The sequence below is a fragment of the Trachurus trachurus genome, assembly GCF_905171665.1.
Source record: "Trachurus trachurus genome assembly, chromosome: 9".
NCBI lineage: Eukaryota > Metazoa > Chordata > Actinopteri > Carangiformes > Carangidae > Trachurus > Trachurus trachurus.
In genome coordinates this window covers 6,128,004-6,151,161 of record NC_139895.1, presented here as the reverse complement: position 1 = coordinate 6,151,161, position 23,158 = coordinate 6,128,004, and the positions used below count along the sequence as shown (strand labels likewise).

At 40.7% G+C, this 23,158-nt stretch overlaps 2 protein-coding genes across 3 annotated transcripts in view; both read right to left on the bottom strand.

Annotated features, from left to right (window-relative positions):
- Positions 1–3,971: 3,971 nt before the first annotated feature.
- On the bottom strand, positions 3,972–11,022 carry tor2a (torsin family 2, member A). Of its 2 annotated transcripts, XR_014595613.1 has the most exons (6): positions 10,807–11,022; positions 9,509–9,774; positions 9,214–9,389; positions 8,313–8,440; positions 5,164–6,488; positions 3,972–5,129 (listed from the first exon to the last, which is right to left on the bottom strand). XR_014595613.1 is itself a non-coding variant. In XM_083979050.1 (5 exons), the coding sequence occupies exons 1-5, from the start codon at positions 10,931–10,933 to the stop codon at positions 6,241–6,243; spliced, it is 945 nt and encodes a 314-aa protein (XP_083835176.1). In that variant the 5' UTR covers positions 10,934–11,022; the 3' UTR covers positions 3,972–6,240. The 2 variants fall into 2 exon arrangements, 1 of the variants encoding a protein (XP_083835176.1); XM_083979050.1 differs by having other exon boundaries at positions 3,972–6,488.
- Positions 11,023–15,043: 4,021 nt separating this feature from the next.
- sh2d3cb (SH2 domain containing 3Cb) overlaps positions 15,044–23,158 on the bottom strand; it is a 33,810-nt gene continuing 25,695 nt past the window's right edge. Inside the window, exons 6-12 of the mRNA XM_083979013.1 lie at positions 21,846–22,204; positions 20,894–20,980; positions 19,839–19,954; positions 18,652–18,823; positions 18,420–18,531; positions 17,310–17,516; positions 15,044–16,040 (exon numbers count right to left, since the gene is read on the bottom strand). Coding sequence (XP_083835139.1) covers positions 15,871–16,040; positions 17,310–17,516; positions 18,420–18,531; positions 18,652–18,823; positions 19,839–19,954; positions 20,894–20,980; positions 21,846–22,204 — 1,223 coding nt within the window. The 3' untranslated portion in view covers positions 15,044–15,870. The remainder of the gene's footprint in view (positions 16,041–17,309; positions 17,517–18,419; positions 18,532–18,651; positions 18,824–19,838; positions 19,955–20,893; positions 20,981–21,845; positions 22,205–23,158) is intronic.

Sequence of the window (23,158 nt, the reverse complement as noted above, 5' to 3'; positions counted from 1 at the left end):
GGAAGAAGAGAGGGAGAAGGAGAGAGAGGAAGAAGAGAAGAAAAGGGCAGGAGGAGAGAACGGAAGAAGGGAAGAGGAAGAAGAGGGAGACGAGAGGGGGAGGAAGAAGGGAGGATGAGGAAGAGGAAAAGAGAGGAGGAGGAGGGAGAGAGGATGAAAGTAGGAGAAGGAAAGAGAGGAGGGAAAGGAGAGAGAGGAAGAAGGGAGTGAAAACAAAATGGCCCCCTCCTCTCCTCTCCCTCCTGCAGGGAGCGTGTGAAGCGGCTGTGAGGTCAGAGGAGGCGTGTGTGTGTGTGTGTGTGTGTGTGTGGTGTGTGTGTGTGTGTGTGTGGTGTGTGTGTGTGTGTGTGTGTGTGTGTGGTGGTCAACCTGCTGCTGTTATTATTATATATGTATATGTGATACAGCAGCTGGGGTGAAGAGGCCTCTAATCTGACCTTCAACCCCTCCTCTTCCTCCTCACACCGCCACCGCCTGCATGGTGAGGGGGTGAGAGGGTGAGGGGGGGTGAGGGGGTGAGGAGGGGGGGTTAATGAAGTCATCACGGCGGGATCGTGGCGAGATGTGGCATATATAGGAGGCGACGGGGCGCCGTTAAAGGACAAGAGGATGTTTAAAAAAAAACGTCAACAGGAGAAACAAGAGAAAACTGGGTCAAAGTAGCTGAAGAGGTGAAGTTTCTGGGCCAGTTTCTCCTTTAAAGGGATAGTTCAACATTTTTGGCAAATTGGCCCATTGCCATAATCCCTATAATAGTCATAGCATTATAGGTTGGTTACCTTTAATTGTCGGTGCAAGTTATTTTTAGAACGGCGGAGCAGAGCCGTGAGCTGCTCAGAGCTACGCTACGGAGGCTCATTATGGGATTTCTTGGTTTCAAACTCATCAAACTCATCAAATACACAATCCAACAACTCCACAACGCTCTGGTGGACAAGTTGTGACCTGCACATTCACCACGCTATGAGATAATAACACAACGTTACCTGATTGATGAAAAACTGTCCCTGAAGGCAACGCACATTTGCATGAATTTCCCTCTAAAACAACTCTGGTAACGTTGTGTTATTATCTCATAGCGTGGTGAATGTGCAGGTCACAACTTGTCCACCAGAGCGTTGTGGAGTTGTTGGATTGTGTATTTGATGAGTTTAATGAGGGGAAACCAAGAAATCCCTCTAGCTCTGAGCAGCTCGCCGCTCTGCTCCGCCGTTCTAAAAATAGCTTGCACCGACAATTAAAGGTAACGAACCTACTGCTATCACTATAGGGATTATGGCAATGGGCCAATTTGACAAAATGTTGAACTACCCCTTTAAGAATGATTATTTATCTCCATGTGGGAGCAAGAGAAACATCCTCACGAACCAACAGAGTGTAATGGACTATTAACCACACACACACACCCACACACACTGAATACTAAAGACCTCTGACATGTGTTCATATCCGATGGAGAAACTATTAATTTCCTGTTGGAGATCAGTGGAGCTGCATCTCTGTCAGGTGGACAGACACACACACACACACACACAATCTACTGGATGTCAATGTCAACATTACATTTACATTTAGTCGCTGCTGGACTGATGCTTATAAATAAGAGACGATGTCAAAGCTTTTAGTCTCAGTATAGGAGACATTGGTGCTCGATGTGTTTGATAAGACAGAGCGGGAGGAAAAGAAGTGGTAGAACTCATATCCTTCACATATCTGCTCCTCTTCCTCTCATAGATATAGAAGGAAATACTTTTATCTGTATTTCTGTATATATTTATCTTTATATTATTTGCTGAGGGAGCAACTGTAACTCCATCTAATTCCCTCCTGAGGATCAATAAATCATTAAAACACCAAAGGACCGGTCTGTAATACCGACGACAGGATGAAACCTTGATCAGAACAAGAATGTCAAAATAAAAGTGGGGAGAGACGCTCAATAATAAATCTATTTCAGGTTCAAAAAGATTCAGATTTCAGGAATTTAAAACTTTGGTTAAAATCCAAATTAATGAGCAGAACTAGGCTTTTTTTTAATCACTTCTCTCAACATTTCGAGATGTGAGAGGAGAAAAAAGGTGTAAGATTACTATATAAAACATCAACAGGCTGCTTCAATAATGTTTTATATTGTGTGTTTTTTATTGATGTCACACCAGATGTGTCAGTGACGCTGTAGCCGGCCAGAAGCTGTTTTTATCCAGTTTAAAGTCACTTTCTTCCACCTTGTTCATAATATTACTGTGTTTTTTTAACTCGATTGAAGGTTTTTAGTCAACGGTTGATCGGATCTCAAATTATCAGAGTAAAAAGCTGCGTTAGATGTTTGACAGTTCGTCCTGTGTCTGCTGAACAGAGCCGAAGAATCAGAGATTTTTTTTTTTTAAATATAACATGAAACTGCTTCATTTTGATTTTCTATCTGTTTTAATCTCCTGTTTTGTAGTGCAAGGGTTCTCTCAGGGACCCTGAGAGGGTTCAAGGGGGTCCCCAACTTTTTCTTGAAATTTTTACCACTATTTTCTAGATCTCCTAAACTTTTTTTTTTATTTTTTGAGAAATTTTATGACTTTTTTCTAGAATTGTTGAGAAATTTTACTATTTTTTATGTTTTTGTTTGAAATCTTTTTTCTAGAACTTTTTTTTTTTGAAAATTGTTACGACTTTTTCTATTAAGTTTTTGGAGAAATTGTACCACTTGTTTCCAGAAATTTCTCTACAGTTATTCCAAAAATTCACGCCGTTAGCCCTAATTTGAACGTGCATTGACTAAAAAAGTAATTTTCTCCAGTCTCAGTCTGCATGTTTCTGTATGATGTACAGGTATGAAGATGAAGATCTCAAAAAAGGTGTCACAAAAACCACACTACACGTTTGTTTCATTTATTAAAAATTTATTTTCACTTTACACTGTAGTGCCAACATTCATCCACACAAACACACACACACACACACCCTGAAATAATGGCCGTTTTGATCGTCGTTTCTTAAAAACACTGACTATATAATTGACCATGGCAGCGTTAAAAGGTCTAACCACCTGATTGTAGCTGTAAAATCCTCTGAGGGTCTGTGACCGACCGGACGTCTGCCTGCAGGGAGGTCGAGGTCGACACACTCCTCCTACGGTGGCCCCGAGGGCTCAACACACAGCGAACCAAGACGCAAAGTAAACGCACAGTGAAGTGACGGACCGGACGGCTTCCTGTTAGTTGGTCTGACAATAAAGTGTTTGGTCTATTAGAACTTCAGCCTGGTCCATCACTCTTGGCACACTGCTGCTGTGTTGCGAGTTGATTTTGCGGCAAATTGTTGAAGTTTCTTTTTGGCAGGTTTGTGTCTTTGCATATGTTTTTCTTAAAGGGATAGTTCAACATTTTTGCAAACTGGCCCATTGCCATAATCCCTATAGTCACAGCAGTAGGTTTGTTACCTTTAATTGTCGGTGCAAGCTATTTTTAGAACGGCGGAGCAGAGCCGTGAGCTCAGAACTACGCTACGGAGGCTAATGGGATTTCTTGGTTTCCCTCATTAAAACTCATCAAATACACAATCCAACAACTCCACAACGCTCTGGTGGACAAGTTATGAGCTGCACATTCACCACGCTATGAGATAATAACACAACGTTACCAGACAGTTGTTTTAGAGGGAAATACAGAGACTGCTTGATGAAAAACTGTCCCTGAAGGCAACATGCATCAGCAGTTTTGCATGAATTTGCCTCTAAAACAACTCTGTCTGGTAACGTTGTGTTATTATCTCATAGCGTGGTGAATGTGCAGGTCACAACTTGTCCACCAGAGCGTTGTGGAGTTGTTGGATTGTGTATTTGATGAGTTTGATGAGGGAAACCAAGAAATCCCATGAGCCTCCGTAGCGTAGCTCTGAGCAGCTCACAGCTCTGCTCCGCCGTTCTAAAAATAGCTTGCACCGACAATTAAAGGTAACAAACCTACTGCTATGACTATAGGGATTATGGCAATGGGCCAATTTGCCAAAATGTTGAACTATCCCTTTAAGCTGCAGTGAGTTGAGCCTTCAGGGCCACCGTAGAAAAACAAAAACCCTCTCTGTGCGAGTGCAGCTCAGTTCAGTTCATCAGTGACACAGTGAACAACTTCCACCGTCCAATAAACTGATGTTTTCATCTGAACCGCCTCAGAAATTCATCTTCATGTGTCACAATTATAAGTTAAATTCAGTCTGATATTTATCACTTTTAACCAACCTGCTGCGACAGGCGTCAATAAAACACAAACTTATATTCATAAGAAAAAGAAAGAAAATAATACTATTCAGACTTTATAATAAAGAAACCATGTATTTTGGCAGCTTCATTCCACACACACACACTCTGCTCAACATGTGTCCATTTCATCCTCCAATAACATAAAGTGCACTTTCAGTACGTGTTCAAAAAAACACACACAGCTGTTTATAAGACATTTTACAGTAAAGCGACTTAGTAAAACTGGAAAAAAAAAGAAAAAGAAAAAAAAGGTACTAATAATAAAGCACTGAGCTGCAGGTGAACTCTGCTTCACCTCTTCCAGGTTTGGTAAAATGAGGTCTTTACCGCCACCTGCTGGCACAAGTGGTCACATGCTCCCAAAAAAATACAATAGAAACCAGTCCTGATACAGAGAGAGAGAGACGGTTTTCAAGTAAAATACTTTTATCTGTTTCTATTATTATTATTTTTCTTTTTTAATAGTTGTGGCATTGAAATAAACCTCAGACCTCAGTTTGGCTGGATTTATTCATTCAGCACTAAATCTGTCTCTAGAAGGAAGAAACACTTGTGGACAGGTGGCCGATATTCTTCCTGTTATTTAGATTAAAAGTTAAAGCACTGAGATGGGATGTTTAAAAAAAAAATCTCTGTTTTTTATTCTAGTGTTTCTTTTTTAAGTTGACATTTGGAGATACAAGGCTGTTGTATCTTGTTTATTGTGCAGCACAACATCATTTCAACTAAACGTGTTCAAATGTTTAGTTGAGTTGTGTTTAGTTGTTCCGAGTCAACGGTTTGTATCAAGGCTGCATGATGCTGTGATTTTAGTGTGAATGGTCATTTTTGTTTTTCATTTTCACAAATTAAAAGGTTTTAAAAAGTAGATATGATGCTTGTTGGATTATGAGAAAATGAATATGAGCAACACAACACTTAACGGCGCTGACAGAGCTCAACAATGTTGTAACACATTTTACCTGTTTTTTATTATTATTATTATTGTATATTGTACTTGGTCATGTTGTGATTAGTTGTTCTGAACTCCCTCTAGGTTTTTGTGCTACTGCTTCAGGAAAAGTTTCCTGAAAGTTAAAACATTCAAACATCTCTTAACTTAACCGCTCCCTCAGGACATTCAGACTTAGACAACACCGTAAACCTCCAAGACTGGCTTAATATATATATATATTAGGGCTGCAACTAACCATTATTTTCCAATATCGATTAATCTGTCAATTATTTAAATGATTAATCGATTTGTTGTTTTGGTCAATAAAATATTAAAAAATGCAGAAAAATGTCAGTCAGTGTTTTCCAAACCACAAGATGACGTCGTCCTCAAATGTCTTGTTTTGTCCTCAAACCAAAGAGAGACTCAGTTTATTGTCATATTCACATTTAAGAAGCTGAAATCAGAGAATTTGGACTTTTTTTCTTAATTTAATAATCGATTATTGTGCGATTAATCGATAAATTGTTGCAGCTCTAATATACGTATATATCTGATTTCATTATTGCTGTATTGTCTTCTCTTGTCATTTTGTATTTGAATTGTTTTTTTTATTGTAGGGTGACCTTGAGAGTCTTGAAAGGCGCCCAAAGATAAAATGCATTCGTTATTATTATTATCATTATTAAAAACAACAACACGTTTCAAAGGCACCGTGACCTCGAGCTGGAAAGTTTTCCAGCGGAGACCGAGAGAGTGACGGGAGGGAAAGAGATAAATAACCAACTTTAAATAATAGTAATAATAGTCAAGTACAGGCTGATATGACTCCAACCTCGGATTCATGAATGAATGAATGAAGGAGTGAGTGAGTGAGTGAGTGAGTGAGTTGTGAGGTAGAGTGGCTCCGGTGCTCTGAATCCACAGGGTTGAGAGTTCGATTCCCTTTGATTCCTGGTGCAGGACTGAGCTCGGCGTCTCTCCACAGACTCACCTTCAGTCCGTCACCTCCTCCTCCTCCTCCTCCTCCTCCTCCTCCTCCTCCTCCTCCTCCTCACAGGAAGAAGTTGATCTTGGCGGGCACGGCCTTGCAGCCCGTGGTGGAGAAGTACTGGCCCTGGACGGGGGCGTAGGTCATGTCGGCGCCGACGGCCGCCACCACGTCGCCGCGGCCGCAGCTGTCCCTCAGCTGGCAGAGCTGGGAGCGGACGCAGCGCTCCACGTGGCGCCGGCTCAGCGGCAGGAAGGGGACGAAGCGCGTCACCAGTTTCTGCTGGATGACGCTGGAGCCGAAGAAACCGCCTGGATGGAGAGAGAGAGAGAGAGAGAGAGAGAGAGAGAGAGAGAGAGAGAGAGAGAATATTGTTGTTGTTGTTTTTCATTTCTTTATTTTATATATCATCATTTAATATGAACTGTATATAGGACGAATCGCCTTGTTGTTTACAACTACTTCCGGGTAGAAAACCAGCATGAGAACAATAGTGACGGACGAGAGTTTCGCTATATATATATATATATATCATTTTTCATGTTACTATATCACCGTTTAGACTAATCTGATGTTTGTAAAGTTTATAAAACCAATGATTGGACAAACATTACTATTTATGTGTGCATATTTTTGTAATTAGTCATGGTTATCATAGATTAGCCGGGCTAACGGTTAGCTACCTGTTTAACTTTATTAACTCAGTGACTCAATAAACGGTCCATAAACAAATATTTTCTCCAGCGGATATCTTAGTTACAACATGACTGAGCTAACTGGAGTAGTTTCATGTCGTGTCCGACAACGGGAGGGTTTTAACAGATGACGTCCTGATGTTAGCTTAGCTACCGCCGTTAGCTTAGCTACCGCCGTTAGCTTAGCTACCGCCGTTAGCTTTGCTACTGCTGTTAGCTGTCCCTGTCAGCTGCAGCCACTGATGCTTTCTAGACATTGTGATTCCCCCAAACTGGATAAATACAACACATAGCAACACAAAACACACACACAGAAATAGTGATGTTTCTTCAATCATTTCAGATTTGTCTAAACGGTGATAGGGCGTGAAAAATATGATATATAGCTAAACTCTCGTTCGTTACTATTGATCTCATTCAAATTACGTGCTGGTTTTCTACCCGGAAGTAGAATGTAAACAACAAGGCGATTCGGTCTATATATTTTTCATTATATATAACAACTTGCAACTGCCTAATGACACCCAATCTGTGTATAGGAGAGAGCAGCACTTCATAAATGTATTTATACTTTTTTATTCTATTTGTATATATTTGATCCTGTGAGTTGTATTTGTTTTGTTTCATTGATTCTTGATGCTTTGGCGACGTAGTTCTCCTAACATTCATGCAAAGCAAATTTGAATTGAATTGAGAGAGGGAGAGAGAGGTAGGGAGGTGGAGAAATGAGTTTGTTAAGCAGAGCAAAGCGGCGAGCCTGTTTCTTCTGTGTCACAACATTTAGCTTGTTACTAAAGAGCTCAACTGATTTTGTATCCTCAGCAAGTTGAGTTTGCTTCTGTTGTAATTTGTTCAAGGTTGACCCCCAGATTTTAAACTTAAACCAGATTCAAATCCTGGTTTAAGTTTAAAATCAAGACAGATTCAGTCTAAAAACGTTCTAAAACTTCAATTTAAACTCTGACCTCAGGTTGAACTTTGAACCACCTGTTGAGGAGGTTTTACTTTAACAGCAGCTTTCCTGTGTTTATGAAATGAATCAACAGATTTCTGTTGGAGACACTTTTTATAATGGAGATGAATTTGAATGAACAGGAGACTGAGTCTGAGTTTAATTTAAAAAGGTCATCTTCATCGTAAACCTGGATTCACTCATTTTAAACCTGGTTTTACTGAACTCTGATGAGCTAATCTTGGATTAAATTAAGGCTTCTTGGTGCAGTCCAGCCTTAGTATTTATTATTATGAACCAGTTCAGTTCATTTCACAGAAAAGAGGCAAAAAGAGAAGCAGCAACATCACATGGAAAACAGTGAAAAAAAAAAGAAGTAAAAACGTCCTCAGGTCGATTCCTACACAGAAAATCTCTCAGTCGAGATCTCGGCCACCGTTTGTGTTGTTTGTACAGAAACACACATGTTTCATTATTGTGCGACTCACTTGAGTTATTGTTGTAAAGTGTGTCTGCGATGGCGTCCTGCAGGTCCTCCCACCTCAGCTCCTCTCGGTCGCGTCCGGCCACACGGTTCTCCAGAGCCGCTTTGTTTATCACCTCCGCTCCCGCCGTGCTGCACCACAACACACACACACACAAAACACATTCAAACTGTGGAAACAAGTGGAAAGTCGAAGTTGGGCAAATGATGCCGACTTGTTTGTTAACCTTGACCTCCACGTCAACTCTGGATAAACTCGATTTCGATATTTGGAAACTGTTTTGGGGGAGATTGGTGAAAAATCAGCACGTTTCCGTTTCCTTTTTGACATTTTAACGGAAGAAAAACACAATAAACCAACCACAGAACCATCACTCATCACCTTTAAACTCAAAGCACGCTGCTCCTTGGAGTATCTGTATCTTGTAATAATACAGTAGTAACTACACTGTATGCATGCATAAATGCAGGGGTTACCCAAAATAACGGTGCCAGAGACCATCGACCCTCCACTGTCCTGCACACATTAAAAAAACTAACAGGCGTAACGACAACACAGTTTAACAAAAACACAAAAGAATATAACAGCCTCACAAAAATTTTTTGAAAAAAAAAAAAGCAGAATCCCTCCGTCACAGTAATATCCGTAAACTGTAGCACTGTGAACTTTGTTGCTGCACAAATTTAGATTTGGGGAATTACAATGTTTCAAAGTAAATCTCTCCTATGAGCTGCGATCTGTAAGCATCTAAATGTAGAGGAGGAAAATGTATTTTCATGGTTTTATTTAAAATCACTACAGTGATGTTGGCAGATATAAAACACATGTTTAGATTCTCCTGTCGTCCAGAGACAGAAACATGTGGACGCTCAGTTTAAACGTGGGCGGCTGCTGCTGTTCGTACCTGATGAAGATGTAGATGGCTTTGCGGTAGTTTGTGCGGAACACGACGTGCGACGGACCGAGGAACGGCTCCAGGACGTCGACGAGGCCCGAAGGCATCTTCTCCATCTCGTCGAAGATGAAGATGGAGCGAGCGCAGTCGGTCAGGTTCCCCTGCACCCAGCTCTTCAGCTCCTCCTGGAAACACCGGCAGGAGAAACTTCAGTCTGACCTGCAGTGTTTTTTATCATCTCAGACCATAATCTGTCTGTTCTTTGTGTCTGAATTCATCTGACAGGATGAAACCATGAACTCACCCTGTACTCTTTGACCCGTTCTGCCGAGGGGAAGTGCAGCGTGGGGACAAACTGGTGGACGTAGGGGCTGCTCATGGCCGAGCCGTACAGATGGTTCCCCAGCATGGAGCTGACCAGCGTCTTCCCCGTCCCCGAGGAGCCATGGAAGGAAAGCACCAGCGGCCGCTCGGGGCTTTTATTCTGAAGGAACCTGGCCACCTCCTCCGACACGATGTCCTGGGCCAGATGTTGTCCGTAGAGGTTCTTGTAGAGGTCCCACTCCAGGTCTGAAACACACAAACACAGATAGGATACGACTGAACATATACACACATGCACACAAGACTCCTTTGGTGATTTCACATCTTAAATTTGAATTTGAGCTTTGTGTTTGAAGCGCCAGATGCTGATCTGAGTTCAGGATGTCTTGGCCGTAGCTGCTTTGATTATACCCACTGTTTTTGTGTGTCTGCCTCAGTGCAATACTAGTTTTTTAGTTAAAAAAAAATACATAATCAAAGGATGCTGTCAAAAGGTTTATGCACATTAGATTTATGCAGCATTACACTACAAAAAGATACAAAAGGGTATTATAGAAATCCTGATGGTATCAAAGTGCAGGACACACAACTGCAGCTCACGTTTCATGTAATGAATATTACATAACACGCAGCAATAAAATCATATTGAACATAAGTTTGAACTATCCCCTTATTAATGGAAATCGAAAATGAATTTATCACAACGTAGAAGTCAATCAACAGTAAAGATAAAAGTGCTTGATTGTCACACAGCTCAGTTAATCATCTTAACGTTACTGTTATAATATAATACAGATTAAAAGCATAACTTGTAACACCAACCTCCTGGACAAGTTATGATCTATTTACTCTAATACTAATTACAATATCTCTGGTATTATTGACAGTATGGTAACAAACCGATGATGCATTCAGGCTCATTAGATAAAAACGGTATAAAACAGGCTGTCAGGAGTCAGGACATTTACAAAAGAAGATTAAGATCTAGAAGAAAAAGTCAATATCCTTCAGTTTGGAGTTTGTGTAGTTCAGGTTCCTGTGTTTTGCTAGTTAGCATAACGGCCTGCTAACACACAAACAGTCTGAAATAACTATGAATGACCACTGTTCACTAAATTATCAGGTACTCCTTCTCGTACACGGTCAAATTATTTCACACAAGTTTACGTCAGTGTTTTTTGTATAAAAATACAGAAAAACGTGTATCTCAGTGCTAAGCTACCTAGCATGCTAACGGCTAAGGAGCTAACCAGCCACGTCACACATCTGTCTTCTTACCTCTGATATTCTGCTTGAAGTCGCACTCGCAGCTTTCTGATATGGTGCAGTAGAGTTTCTGGAAAACGCCACAGACCGGCTCACAGACGGATAAAAGCAGCAGCAGCACAGACAGGACGGCCAACATCTTGGCTGCCCACCGGCAGACAGAGAGGGAAACCAAACCACCAACCGACTGGACCTTCTCTCTCAACGGCGAGTCGACTCTGCCGGCGACCGGTCAGTTTGTAGTTCTTCCACTTCCCGGAAGCCGTTCGGACACACGCAGCGACGTGACGTAGCGGACTACATTTCCCAGAAGGTACGTCACCTGGCGTTGGGGGCGTAACGGCCGTAACGTGCAGGACACGTTGGAAGATCTGATCACAGTCCAGACAACAGCTGTAGCAACACTACAAGGGGAGACTGGGGACAGTTGCAACACTTTTCTCAGTTACTCAGAGACTATTTGGACTAGGCTCACCAAACTTTCACAGATTAAACATACATTTGTCAGCTTATTAGTCATACAATTTAAAGATGGTTACATATGACACATCAATCACAATATTCATTTGAATGGAAGAATCCAGACGTTGCAACTGACCCTAAACGTGGGGACAGTTGCAACATATTAAAGGGATAGTAGCATTTTTTTAAAGTGGGGTTGTATGATCTACAAATAGCCCCTAAGTACTTTAATTGCAGTAGCAGACTCTCTGCACTCCTCCTGTTAGCAACGCCAGCCCATAGTCCTGCCCAGAGATTTACAACATACATTGTTGTGAATGGACCCAAAGAAACGGCCTATTTTCGCGGCCTAAAAGAGGTTTTACGTGAAAAAAAATAAACAGTTCCATTGTTAGCTATAATATAACTTTTACCAGCCCTTCAAAGTGCAGGAAAAACACAGTTTTTATTTGGACCTAACCAACTCACGTATCCCTCCGGCCCAGGGTTAGCGCCCGCCGATCAGCAGTTGGTTAGGTCCAAATAAAAACTGTGTTTTTCCTGCACTTTGAAGGGCTGGAAAAAATTATATTATAGCGAACAATCGAACTGTGTATTTTTTTTTCTGGTAAAACCTCTTTTAGGCCACGAAAATAGGCCGTTTCTTTGGGTCTGTTCACAACAATGTATGTTGTAAATTTCTGGGCAGGGCTATTATGGGCTGGCGTTGCTAACGGGAGGAGTGCAGAGAGTCTGCTACTGCAATTTAAGTACTTGGGGGCTATTTGTAGATCATACAACCCCACTTTAAAAACATGCTACTATCCCTTTAAACACACTTATTAACATATGACATAACATTATAACATATTTCATTATAGGAAGTTATCTGGGGAATTATTTTTGAAATAGTCTCTCATGGTTTAATATAATTGGCTGTTCTGTTCATCATGAGGAATAAAATAGATATATTGTGCCTATTTTAAGCTAAAAATGTTTCATTTTATACATTTGCATTTGCATGGTGCAGTTGTTGCAACCGTCCCCACCCTGTCAGCCATGACAAAACATAATGTAGGCCTACTAGCTAGACACAATGACACTGACACATGCTAACCATGTCATTTGATAGTCAACAAAACAGTGATTCAAACTAGGTATGTTTGGATTCATTCTGGAAATGAAAAAATTAATGGTATGATGGAAATTGCAATACGATGTAATTTGTTTATTTGTGAAGAGTCCCAATAAGTACAATGCCTTCAACTTGTGTTATATCTTTTACTTTATTATTATTTTTTTCACGCATTTAACATAGCTGTCTACTTATTCAGTACCAAGCCTTGTAGATTTAATTTTCTATTTTTTATTGTAAAAATAGTAATGTCTTTGAAAAAAAAAAAAAAAAAAAAAAAGAGAATGCAACAGTTTTCCTGTTTGAGAATGAATGTACATTTTGAAAACAATAAAGTTTGGAGAAAAAAAAATGTTTGGATTCATTCATACAAAAGATCAGGACAGTATGACAAAAATACAGCTCATGAAAAAAGCTACTTTCATACCCTGAAAACAACTTTGTCTCAGTACAAGCAGGAGCAGATGCTGCTGAATGTCTTTCTATTATTGGTGGGAACGTGCAGTGTGAGTGTCATCACTCTAGCATGTTTCTGATTGGAGAAATAAGGCTTGTTGCAACTGTCCCCAGTCTCCCCTACACACTGGACGGATTAGGCGAATTGTTTTGGATCCGTTTTTTTAGGGCCACGGGCAATCGCACCGGGCACTGGTCCCAACAGCTATGAAATAGCTGCAGGGACCAGTGCCCGGGCGAAGCCCGGGCACTACTGTTATTGTGTGGATTTTTTCCTAGTTATTCTCCTGCCTCTTCCGGACGATTTTCGATTCGCTACTAGTCCTGCAACTCGAAGAGTTGCAGGCCAAATTATATATCAAAACGTGCGGTCTGATCGGGATCGGTATGCTATTACTTTTTTCAACAGTGTATGAATTTTTCGCGACGTAAGTCGCGAAAAACTGCGCAAAATTTTGCATGTAAGTCAATGGGACGGGCGGGAAAAAAAGAGCGAAAAAGACCAATCATTGGAGTTTAACAAACGTCTACTGCTCAGGCATACTTTCACCTAGAGACTCCATTTGAACTTTAAACAGTAGACACAAGTCTTGTGTATTGGCGTATTACTCCACGTTTTGATAGGTCATATAGTTTTTGATCAATCCCTGTTCAATGACCATGATCATTTTTGGAGAAATTATGAGATTATAATGGGTGTGTATTGCACGGAATGTTCGTGTCAGAGTGCGTGACATCATCGGTTAGAGTGGGAGAGATGCCAGAAAAACTCCAGATTTTTTCTCTTTCCAAACTTGGCCCGGCCACAATTTACACTCTACACACATAATTTCCGCCACGTTTGTAGACGAGCTCATCCTCGATCTCATCATCTGCTTAAAATATCAGAGTGACTTACAGAATTTAAACTCTGAGCCTCTAAGTGCGGCCACGTCTGTCTCTGTTCCTCATTGAGTCCAATACAAATATTTTCTGAGAGAAGCAGAACGGCCTGATGTTTTAAAACTGCCAGCGTCGCCAAAATATTTACTGTAGAAACACCAAATCGTACCAAAATTTTCAGTAAGTCCTTAGAGCAACGTTGATCTGTGTTTTGTTCTGATAGGAGTTACCGTTTTGTCATGCTAAGCCTAATTGTGAGACCGGTACAGAGGCAGAAAATGGCTCTTTTTCTCCACGTTTCTGTCTGTCTCAGCCTGCGGGGGCCCCTATCGCCGTGGTAACCTCTTTGATCCTCAGGCCAGAGCTCGTTAACTTCATAAACAATCCACCTGGCGCTCGTTTAAATGTTTATAAACACAGACACAGCTAAATCAGACTGACACAGGATGCAGCTACTAACTAACTATGTGTCAAGTCAGTCACACACACACACACAGACTCTAGAGCCAGCTTCATGTGATTACAGTCACACACACACACACACACACACACACAGTTAACCTAATGTGGTTACAGCTCCTCCATATCAGTGCTTATAGAAAGATGATCATGTGTCTGATCAGCTCTGTCTTGACCTTAAGATCGTGGGTTTGATTCCCATGTTGACAGAGATGGCACAACCCGCAGTAGCTCCCGTGGCCCATTCAAAATTTCCCGAGAGGAAATTTTCTAGTTTTTATTGTGATACCTTTTTTATTGGATTTTTAAAAAAATATTTTGTTAAAGAAAACTTTTTTGTTAAAGAAAGAAAATGAAAAACATAGAATAATTGATTGTTTTGGATCAGTTTTTTAGAAAATAGATTGAAGTTTCTCAAATCTGAATAGGCTATTTGTCTCAGGAAACATTTGATTGCAGTGATTCTCAATATTTCCTCAATATTTTTTTGTCAATGCCATTTAAATTTGTTGTATTATTTAAGATATCAGATGACATATAGAATCAAAGGTAAATAGGCCTACCTATTTCAGAGAGAAATGTGATTTCTTTTTCTCATCAATGTGGAAGAATAGCAAAAAAAATTGGCCACATCTGTATATTTATGTATATTTATTTAATTTATTTACTTCTCATAAAAAAAACTAAAAAAAACTAGTCTTTGGAATAACCTGAGTTTGGAAAGGTTGTAGCCTACTTCACCTCCCCATCTTGCAACAAAACACACAAAAAAATACGAAATTTCTTCAAAACGTTTTGTGTGTCACCATAATAAGTCATTTCAAACACACATTTGCTTTGTTGTATCAAATAAATAATCCGCTGCCACAGTGAGGTACACATGTTTATTTACATTTCACATTTTGGATAAATATTATACATTAATACTGTGTACGGTAACAGAAGTGCTGTGTAGCTTTGTGCTGTACAATGACAGACACAGTATGTGTGATAATGGAACTGAACGGACCTCAGGTTATATTAAATATTTACTTCCCTTTAGAAAAACCTAATGATTAACACATCCAAAATAAAAATAAAGATTACAGATATTTAAACTGCAGATATAATGTTATTATGTTATTTTTTTGTACATTATGACATAGAGTTGGTGCACTTTATGGAGATTTATGGGGGGAAGGTCCTGCCTTCAGAGAGACATAAAAACATCTGTATATCCTCTACATCAACAACTCACAGACCGAGGCTCAGCCCCATGACGACACATCTCACCTCTCGAGACAGAAAGTGTTTTACATTTTTTGTTTTCTGCAAAAACCAGAAGCATCGTACTGTACCACAACAAACCTCTGATGGCTCATCTTCACATTATAGATAAAAAAAAAAAATCTTAAATAAAAGGACGCTGGATGAGACGTTAAAGTGGTACAAAGTCCTCGGATGAGATTGTGTTTAGTGGTAAATGAGCTCTGACTTGAGGCTTCACTGCTGCTGCTGCACCCAGATCAGTTCAGGCTCAGCTTCAAAGCTACTGAAAACTTCAAAAAGAAAATCCAGCTGTGAGAATTTAACCATTAAATAAAACAACGACGATCCTCAAGTGCTTTTTGTTCAAAAGTCTGAATCCCAACGAGCTGGAGGAATAATCTGGAGCAAAGGCGTCGGAGCTCTGATGCTCGACTGGCAGGGCGACAGGTCTGGGATCAGCGGGACCTGACGGGCGGCTCCAGCTTGTTGGACAGAGCCGTCAGCACCTGGTCGAACTTGGAGAATCTCAGGGCCTGGTTCTCCGTGGCGCCCCGGCTCCCCCACAGCAGCCTCATCTGGAAGTCGGTCAGGAAGAGCTCCAGCACCTCGGCCTGCTCCTGGAAACCTGCAGCAGCATCGGCAAGACAACAGAACAGGGAGATGTCACAGATGTCCCTTAAATGTCGCACATGTATTTTATAGGGAGATGTCGCAATTTACAGATGTCCCTTAAACGCCGCACATGCAGATTATGGGTAGAAAGATGTCGCAATTTGCAGATGTTCCCTGAACGCCTCACATGCAGATTATTGGTAGATGTCACAATTTACAGATGTTCCCTAAACGCCTCACATACAGATTATTGGTACGTAGATGTCACATTTTACAATTGTTCCCTAAACGCCTCACATGCAGAGTATTGGTAGATATCGCAATTTACAGATGTTCCCTAAACGCCTCACATGCAGAGTATTAGTAGTTGTCGCAATTCACAGATGTTCCCTAAACGCCTCACATGCAGATTATTGGTAGATGTCAGAAAAATGACGTGTTCCCTAAATGCCTCACATGTAGATTATTGGTAGATGTCGCAATTTACAGATGTTCCCTAAAAGCCTCACATGCAGATTATTGGTAGTTATCGCAATTTACAGATGTTCCCTAAAAGCCTCACATGCAGATTATTGGTAGTTATCGCAATTTACAGATGTCCCTTAAACGTTGCACATACAGATTATTGGTAGGTGTCACAATTTACAGATGTTCCCTAAACGCCTCACGGGCAGATTATTGGTAGTTGTCGCAATTTACAGATGTTCCTTGAACGTCTCACAAACAGATTATTGTATCTATGTAGATTTACAAATGTTCCCTAAAGGTCTCACGGGCAGATTGTAGGGAAATGTCACAGTTTACAGATGTTTCCCAAACGCCTCGTAATTAGATTATTGGTAGATCTCACATACAGATTATTGTTAGATGTCACAATTTACAGATGATCCCTAAAGGCCTCACATGCAGATTATTGGTAGATGTCGCAATTTACAAATGTTCCCTAAAGGCCTCACGGGCAGATTATTGGTAGTTGTCGCAATTTACAGATGTTCCCTAAACGCCCCACATGCAAATTGTAGGTAGATGTCACAATTTACAGATGTTCCCTAAACGCCTCACATGCAGATTGGAGGGAGATGTCACAAATTACAATTGTCCTGTAAACGTCTCATATACATATTATCTATAGATGTCACAATTTACAGATGTTACCTAAACGCCTCACATGCAGATTATTGGTAGATAAAGAACTGTTTTCACAGTTCACCTCTGTCTACGTCTCATCCTAATGTGATTTGATCAGTTTGATGAAGCACTGATCAGCACGTTGATCTCTCACCGTGCAGTTTGCTCTCGGCGTTGGATCGGTAGATGCCCCCCAGCTGTGCGATGGTCCTCGCCGCCCCCAGGTGGAACATCACCACGTCCACGCCGACCTCCACTGTCTCCCAGGGCTCCGCCCCCTCGCCCACCGCCACGCTCTTCTCCAGCAGAGAGAGGAGGGGCAGCACGTGGGGGAAGGTGGTGCTGGACAGGGGACAGCTCTCTGGAGGACACACACACACACACAGAGACAGAGTCAGGTGTTGCTCTACAAAGGACCAACAGGTGTGTGTGTGTTGTCGACATGGGCGTAATTTATGGGGGTGTTAGGGGAGTTATAGCCCCCTAAAACAACCAAATCCAGCCAATAAAACCCCAGAATAATCATGCAATTGCAGTGAATGTAAATATCTACAAGCTGGTATGAAGAAGTGGTTGTTTTTACTGATTTAATTTCATTTGCAAGCAACCAAAAGTAACAAATTTAATAACCTTACAACGCTAGTTTGAGAGGCGCTAGAGGACACCACAGAATCAATGTGCTGGTGGGATTTAGCTGATCTGAAAACTGATCGGCTTTTCTCTCTCAGGCCAATTTGGTCTTGTATTAATGCCAAGGTGTGGTAGTGTGCTATGTCCCTAATGCAGTCCTGTCAGAATAAACATGTTAATTTATGAACAACAATATAAAATGCATCAAAATTACTTTGTAGGAGCGCTTCCTGGACGCAAAAAATCTTTTCTTTGAGGTGCTGTTTGGATGGGGCAAATGCATGCTGGTAGAAAAAGAAGAAATATCCAAGGCACTCTCTTTATTGCTACGGCTTGGTCATCTTAATCTTTAAAAGACTCCTACGTGTTTTTCGGCTACACGCCTTCGCCAGGTAGTCAAAAAAGCCCCCAAAAAACAAAACAAAATGCATGACATAAATACCTTTTACTACTGTTACCAACTTGGGAATGCCAAAATAAAGAGGTGAATTAGCCTCAGCCTTTTATCAAAGTTAATGATTTTGCACTCTTCCCCCGCACTTAGATACATGCTGATTTATTTTGATTTAAAAAATAAATCCTTATATGGGCAGAGATCGTAACCCCCCCCCCTCCCTTGATTGGTGTTCACTACCTCTGCCGTCGTTGAGGCTCTTCATGAACGGCCTCAGCGTCTTCTCGTAGAGGATGGCGCCCTCTGTGTGTCGCTGACGTAACGCCATCCAGGTCTGCTCCAGTCGGGTCACCTGACAAAACAGCAGCACTGCAGCGTGAGTATATACGTGTAATGTTGTGTTTGTTTTTCTGTGTTGTTGTTGTTGTTGTTGTTGCTGCTGCTGTTGTTGTTGTTGCTGCTGTGTTTCCACCTGTGGCAGCTCCAGCGCTCTCATGACGGCAGCGAAGCCGAACATGTTTCCCATGGTGCTCTTGAGCTCGGCGGCGATCTGGATGATTTTGTGAAGCAGGCCGGCTCGCTCCTCGTTGGTGCCCGTGCAGCCCAGCACGTCTACGGCCAGCATGATGGCCATGGTCTGAAACCTGCAGCAGCACGGAGGAGGAGGAGGGTTAACGACGTTAACGTTCAGATCTTCACATCAGGAATCTTGGATCTTTAGCAGCAGAGAAACCAGGCTTTCGTTTAGCATGTTAGCTTATTATCCGTAGGCTATTAACCAAGGAAACAAATGATTTTTCCTCTCAACCTCCATTATAAATGTGGAACTGAACTATGAACTTTTAATTTTACAAAGGTGTTTGTGTTGTGTGATAATGCAGGTGATTTTCACTTAAATTATCGGACACCATCTTTTATTCCTGTATCCTAGTTTTAAAATGCAAAAACTAAAAACTAAAGTGAAACTTCTTAAAGGTCCAAATTTTCTACTGTGTTTTATTTTTTGAAGGATTCATTTAAAAATCATATCAGCGTAGTTTTCCATCTCCTCTCTCAGCTTCTCTCTAGAGTTCTAGTAAGAATAGACCGGTCGGTGTCAACCAATCAGAAGAGAGGAAGCTCTGAGCCTCTCTTCTGATTGGTTGACCGTCTTCTGAGTTATTCAATAGAGCAGATTTCAGAATAAAACACTCAGAGAAACCAAATCCTGCAAGTTGTTGGATGAATGGTGGGTCCAGGTGGTGAGGGGGCGGGGCTTAGTTGTGACATCACAAAGTGACAGGAAGTCCTGACGGCTGGTTTTAAGGCTCAGTTTCTGAATACAGGCTGTGTGCATTTCTCTGTGGACTGAGGCCTTGATACTTTCCCAGTATTAATATAGAACCTAGAGCTGCTTTATAATCACACTACACATGGACATCTACCTTTATACTGTATGGAGCTTTAACACAAACATCTACCTTTATACTGTATGGAGCTTTAACACAAACATCTACCTTTATACTGTATGGAGCTTTAACACAAACATCTACCTTTATACCGTATGGAGCTTTAACACAAACATCTACCTTTATACCGTATGGAGCTTTAACACAAACATCTACCTTTATACCGTATGGAGCTTTACATGTATTTGCAGTGTGACCAGTTCCTCCTCACCTCTCCAGCAGGTCCAGTCTCAGCTGTTGACCGTGCGGCAGCGTTAGCAGCTCCATGCCCGACGTGACTCCCATCATCCTCTGCTTCTCCGGAGTCACATCCAGGATCCTGGCAACCTGGGAAAACACAAACACGGACGTTGGCTGTTGGACAACAGACATCACACAATCAAATATTGACTCTTCTTCTGTGGGTGGATACAGTAGTTGCACTGGTTGCTATTTGTCTATACTTTTTAAATATTTATTGGCTGCTATCTCTATCTTTTTATGAGTATCCATCTATCTATCCATCCCTTTCTTTCTTTCATTTCTTTCTTTCTTGTCAAGGTGTGAAGGCTGATGCACACCTAAAAAAATCTTGAAGAGACCCTTTTTGCTTCTGTTCATTTCTTTCTTTCTTTCTTTCTTTCTTTCTTTCTTTCTTTCTTTCTTTCTTTCTTTCTTTCTTTCTTTCTTTCTTTCTTTCTTTCTTTCTTTCTTTCAATAAATCTATCTATCTATCTATCTATCTATCTATCTATCTATCTATCTATCTATCTATCTATCTATCTATCTATCTATCTATCTATCTATCTATCTATCTATCTATCTATCTATCTCTTTCTTCTATCTACCTATACCTTTCTTTCTTTCTTTCTTTCTTTCTTTCTTTCTTCTATCTACCTATACCTTTCTTTCTTTCTTTCTTTCTTTCTTTCTTTCTTTCTTTCTCTTTCTATCTATCTATCTATCTATCTATCTATCTATCTATCTATCTATCTATCTATCTATCTATCTATCTATCTATCTATCTACATTAGGCACTACCAGTTCCCAGTGTGCACTTTTAGTCAGCACAGAGCAACACCAGCATCTACTTAATCAAATATCAAATATTATAATTAAGTAAAATCAAATATTGACTCTTCTTATGTGGTTGTGTCTCTTGATCTGACTCTATTCCCACGTTTTTGCCGTCAGATCATCCGTCTGCTGCGTCTGGAAGTGAGCGGTGAGTCCAACTTCACATTGATATTGATACTGTAGTAGATTAGTTAATTGACAGTACTGTACCATGCAGTCGGCCTTGGTGATGTGCTTGGCCGCCGTCCGGGGGTCGACCTCGGCCAGAAGCTCCTTCACCCTCCGCAGAATGCTCACCTACAAAACAAATGAACTTTTAAAAAACTACTCAAGGCTCACCTAATGCAGCTGACCATATGACTGGGAATTCATTATTGGTATTACAATTAGGATTACTATGATAGTAGTGAAAGAAAATATATTACAAATGTAGGGCATTACAGTAATATATGATATGTATGAATTATGATGTTTTTGAAATATTGTGGGAGTATGCATGTATAAATTGATGTGTGAGTGTGTGTGCATGTGTATTGTTGTTGATATTGTTGTTTTTATTATAAGTGTTTATTATATGTGAAGTGTAGTTATGACTGGAATGTATGACTGTATGTATTGATGTCTGGGTATATCATTGATGTTACACTGTACTATGTACCCTACACTGCAAAAACTCAAAATCTTACCAAGAATATTTGTCTTATTTCTAGTCAAAAATGAAATTTCTAGTCAAAACACATCTCATTATACTTAAAATAAGACACATCACATTAAAAGGTAGCTTGTTTATAGACACGTTTTACTTCGTTCAAGCATATTTTCACTTGAAATAAGTGGAAAATCTGACAGTGGATCAAGTTTTTCTTTCTTTTTACAAGTACAAAAAAACTGCTTTCACTGGCAGATTTTTCTACTTATTTCAAGTGAAAATATGCTTGAAAGAAGTAAAAAGTGTCTAAAAACAAGTTCATTTTTAGGTGATGAGTCTTATTTTAAGCGGAAAAGAGATTAGTTTTGACTAGAAATTAGACATTTTGACAAGAAATAAGACAAATATTCTGATTCTGATTTTGAGTTTTTGCAGTGTATGGACCCCAGGAAGACGCCAAGGTGGCGGCTAATGGGGATCCATCTAATAAACAATAAACAATAAACAATAAACCTCCAGCGGCTTGTTCTCCCGGGGCATCAGCGGCGACCGGTACCCGCTCGGCCTAAAGGAAGAGACCGTCTCCACCACTGGAGAGAAGAACGCGCTCCCGTTCCCGACGACGTCTTCCCCCCTCAGCGCGGGGTCGAGGCCCGGCGGCGACCCCTCCTCCACCCGCAGCCGCTCCACGTAGCTCTGAGGGCCGGGGTACAGCTCCGTGTAGCAGCTGCCATCGGTGTCGGAGGAGAAGGAGAAGGAGGAGAGGGAGGGGGAGGGGGAGTCCTGGGAGGTCGCGGGCCGGTCGTGGGACGGGGACGGGGACGGAGCCACGCTGGCCGCACGGCTACTGCAGGGGCTTCTGGAGAGCGGCGCTGCAGATGGAGGAAAAAGAGAGAAGTGTTAATGGAAAATTCCTGTTTTTCTCCATTGGTTTGGCTCATATCTTGAAACAGAAATTACATCCTCAAAACAACATGGACAAACCCCCAAACCACTTGGCAATTGTTCACAACAGAATTGAATTTCTCATTGATTTCATCAAATTGCAAATGTCTCAGTGCATCTTTGTTAATTAATAATGATAAGTAGCCTACATTTAGCACAATTTCCAAGTGAATAGATCTTGTTGATCTAAACTGATTGATTATTCTCAGTCTATTAGTTGTTCTCTCCAAAACATGTCAGCATCATTTTATTCTATAAGTCATATGACATGAGCAATAGTCTGTTCAATTGTCATTATACCATGAATACCATATTTTTTATTTACAGCACTGTAGGCTACATGCAATTTTGCTTTTTTTGTGCTGAACTAGAAAACTGTTTTACCAAACGATCTTAGAGTTTTAAGAATGTAATTTCTATTTCAAGAACCAATTGAGAAAAACTGTAAAACAGATGTAAAAAATAAAAAGCTGGAACAGTCGCTAACAAAGAAACAGGAAAAACAAGGCATTGTTAGGGGACTACTTTCAGTGGTGGATTAATCCACAGTTGGTGTTTTCATGAGAATTTGAAATTTAATTTAATTCAAAATAATTGTTAAATTAAATAAAGAATGACTTTCCTTTGTCATGCATTTTATTTTATTTATATTATTTTATGTTTATTAGAATATGAAACTTTTTAAATGCAGTTCGTCTTATTTCGTCACCTCAAGCCTCTGTGCTTGCGATTGATTTTTCTCATTTTAAAGTCGGTGAGAAAGGTTGTGTACACACACACACACACACACACGTGTTTGATTACACAATATGTTGACTTTCAACTTATATCACAATGACTTTGCCCGTCATCATAACCAACAGCACTTTATCTCCTATAGG

Bases quoted from the DNA above. Each gene is read 5' to 3' on its own strand.
- tor2a (XM_083979050.1), bottom strand. From the start codon at position 10,933: ATGTTGGCCGTCCTGTCTGTGCTGCTGCTGCTTTTATCCGTCTGTGAG. The intron at 9,775-10,806 runs GTAAGAAGACAG...TGTGTGTTTCAG, and splicing joins CTTCAAGCAGAATATCAGAG to ACCTGGAGTGGGACCTCTAC. The intron at 9,390-9,508 runs GTGAGTTCATGG...CGGTGTTTCCAG, and splicing joins AACGGGTCAAAGAGTACAGG to GAGGAGCTGAAGAGCTGGGT.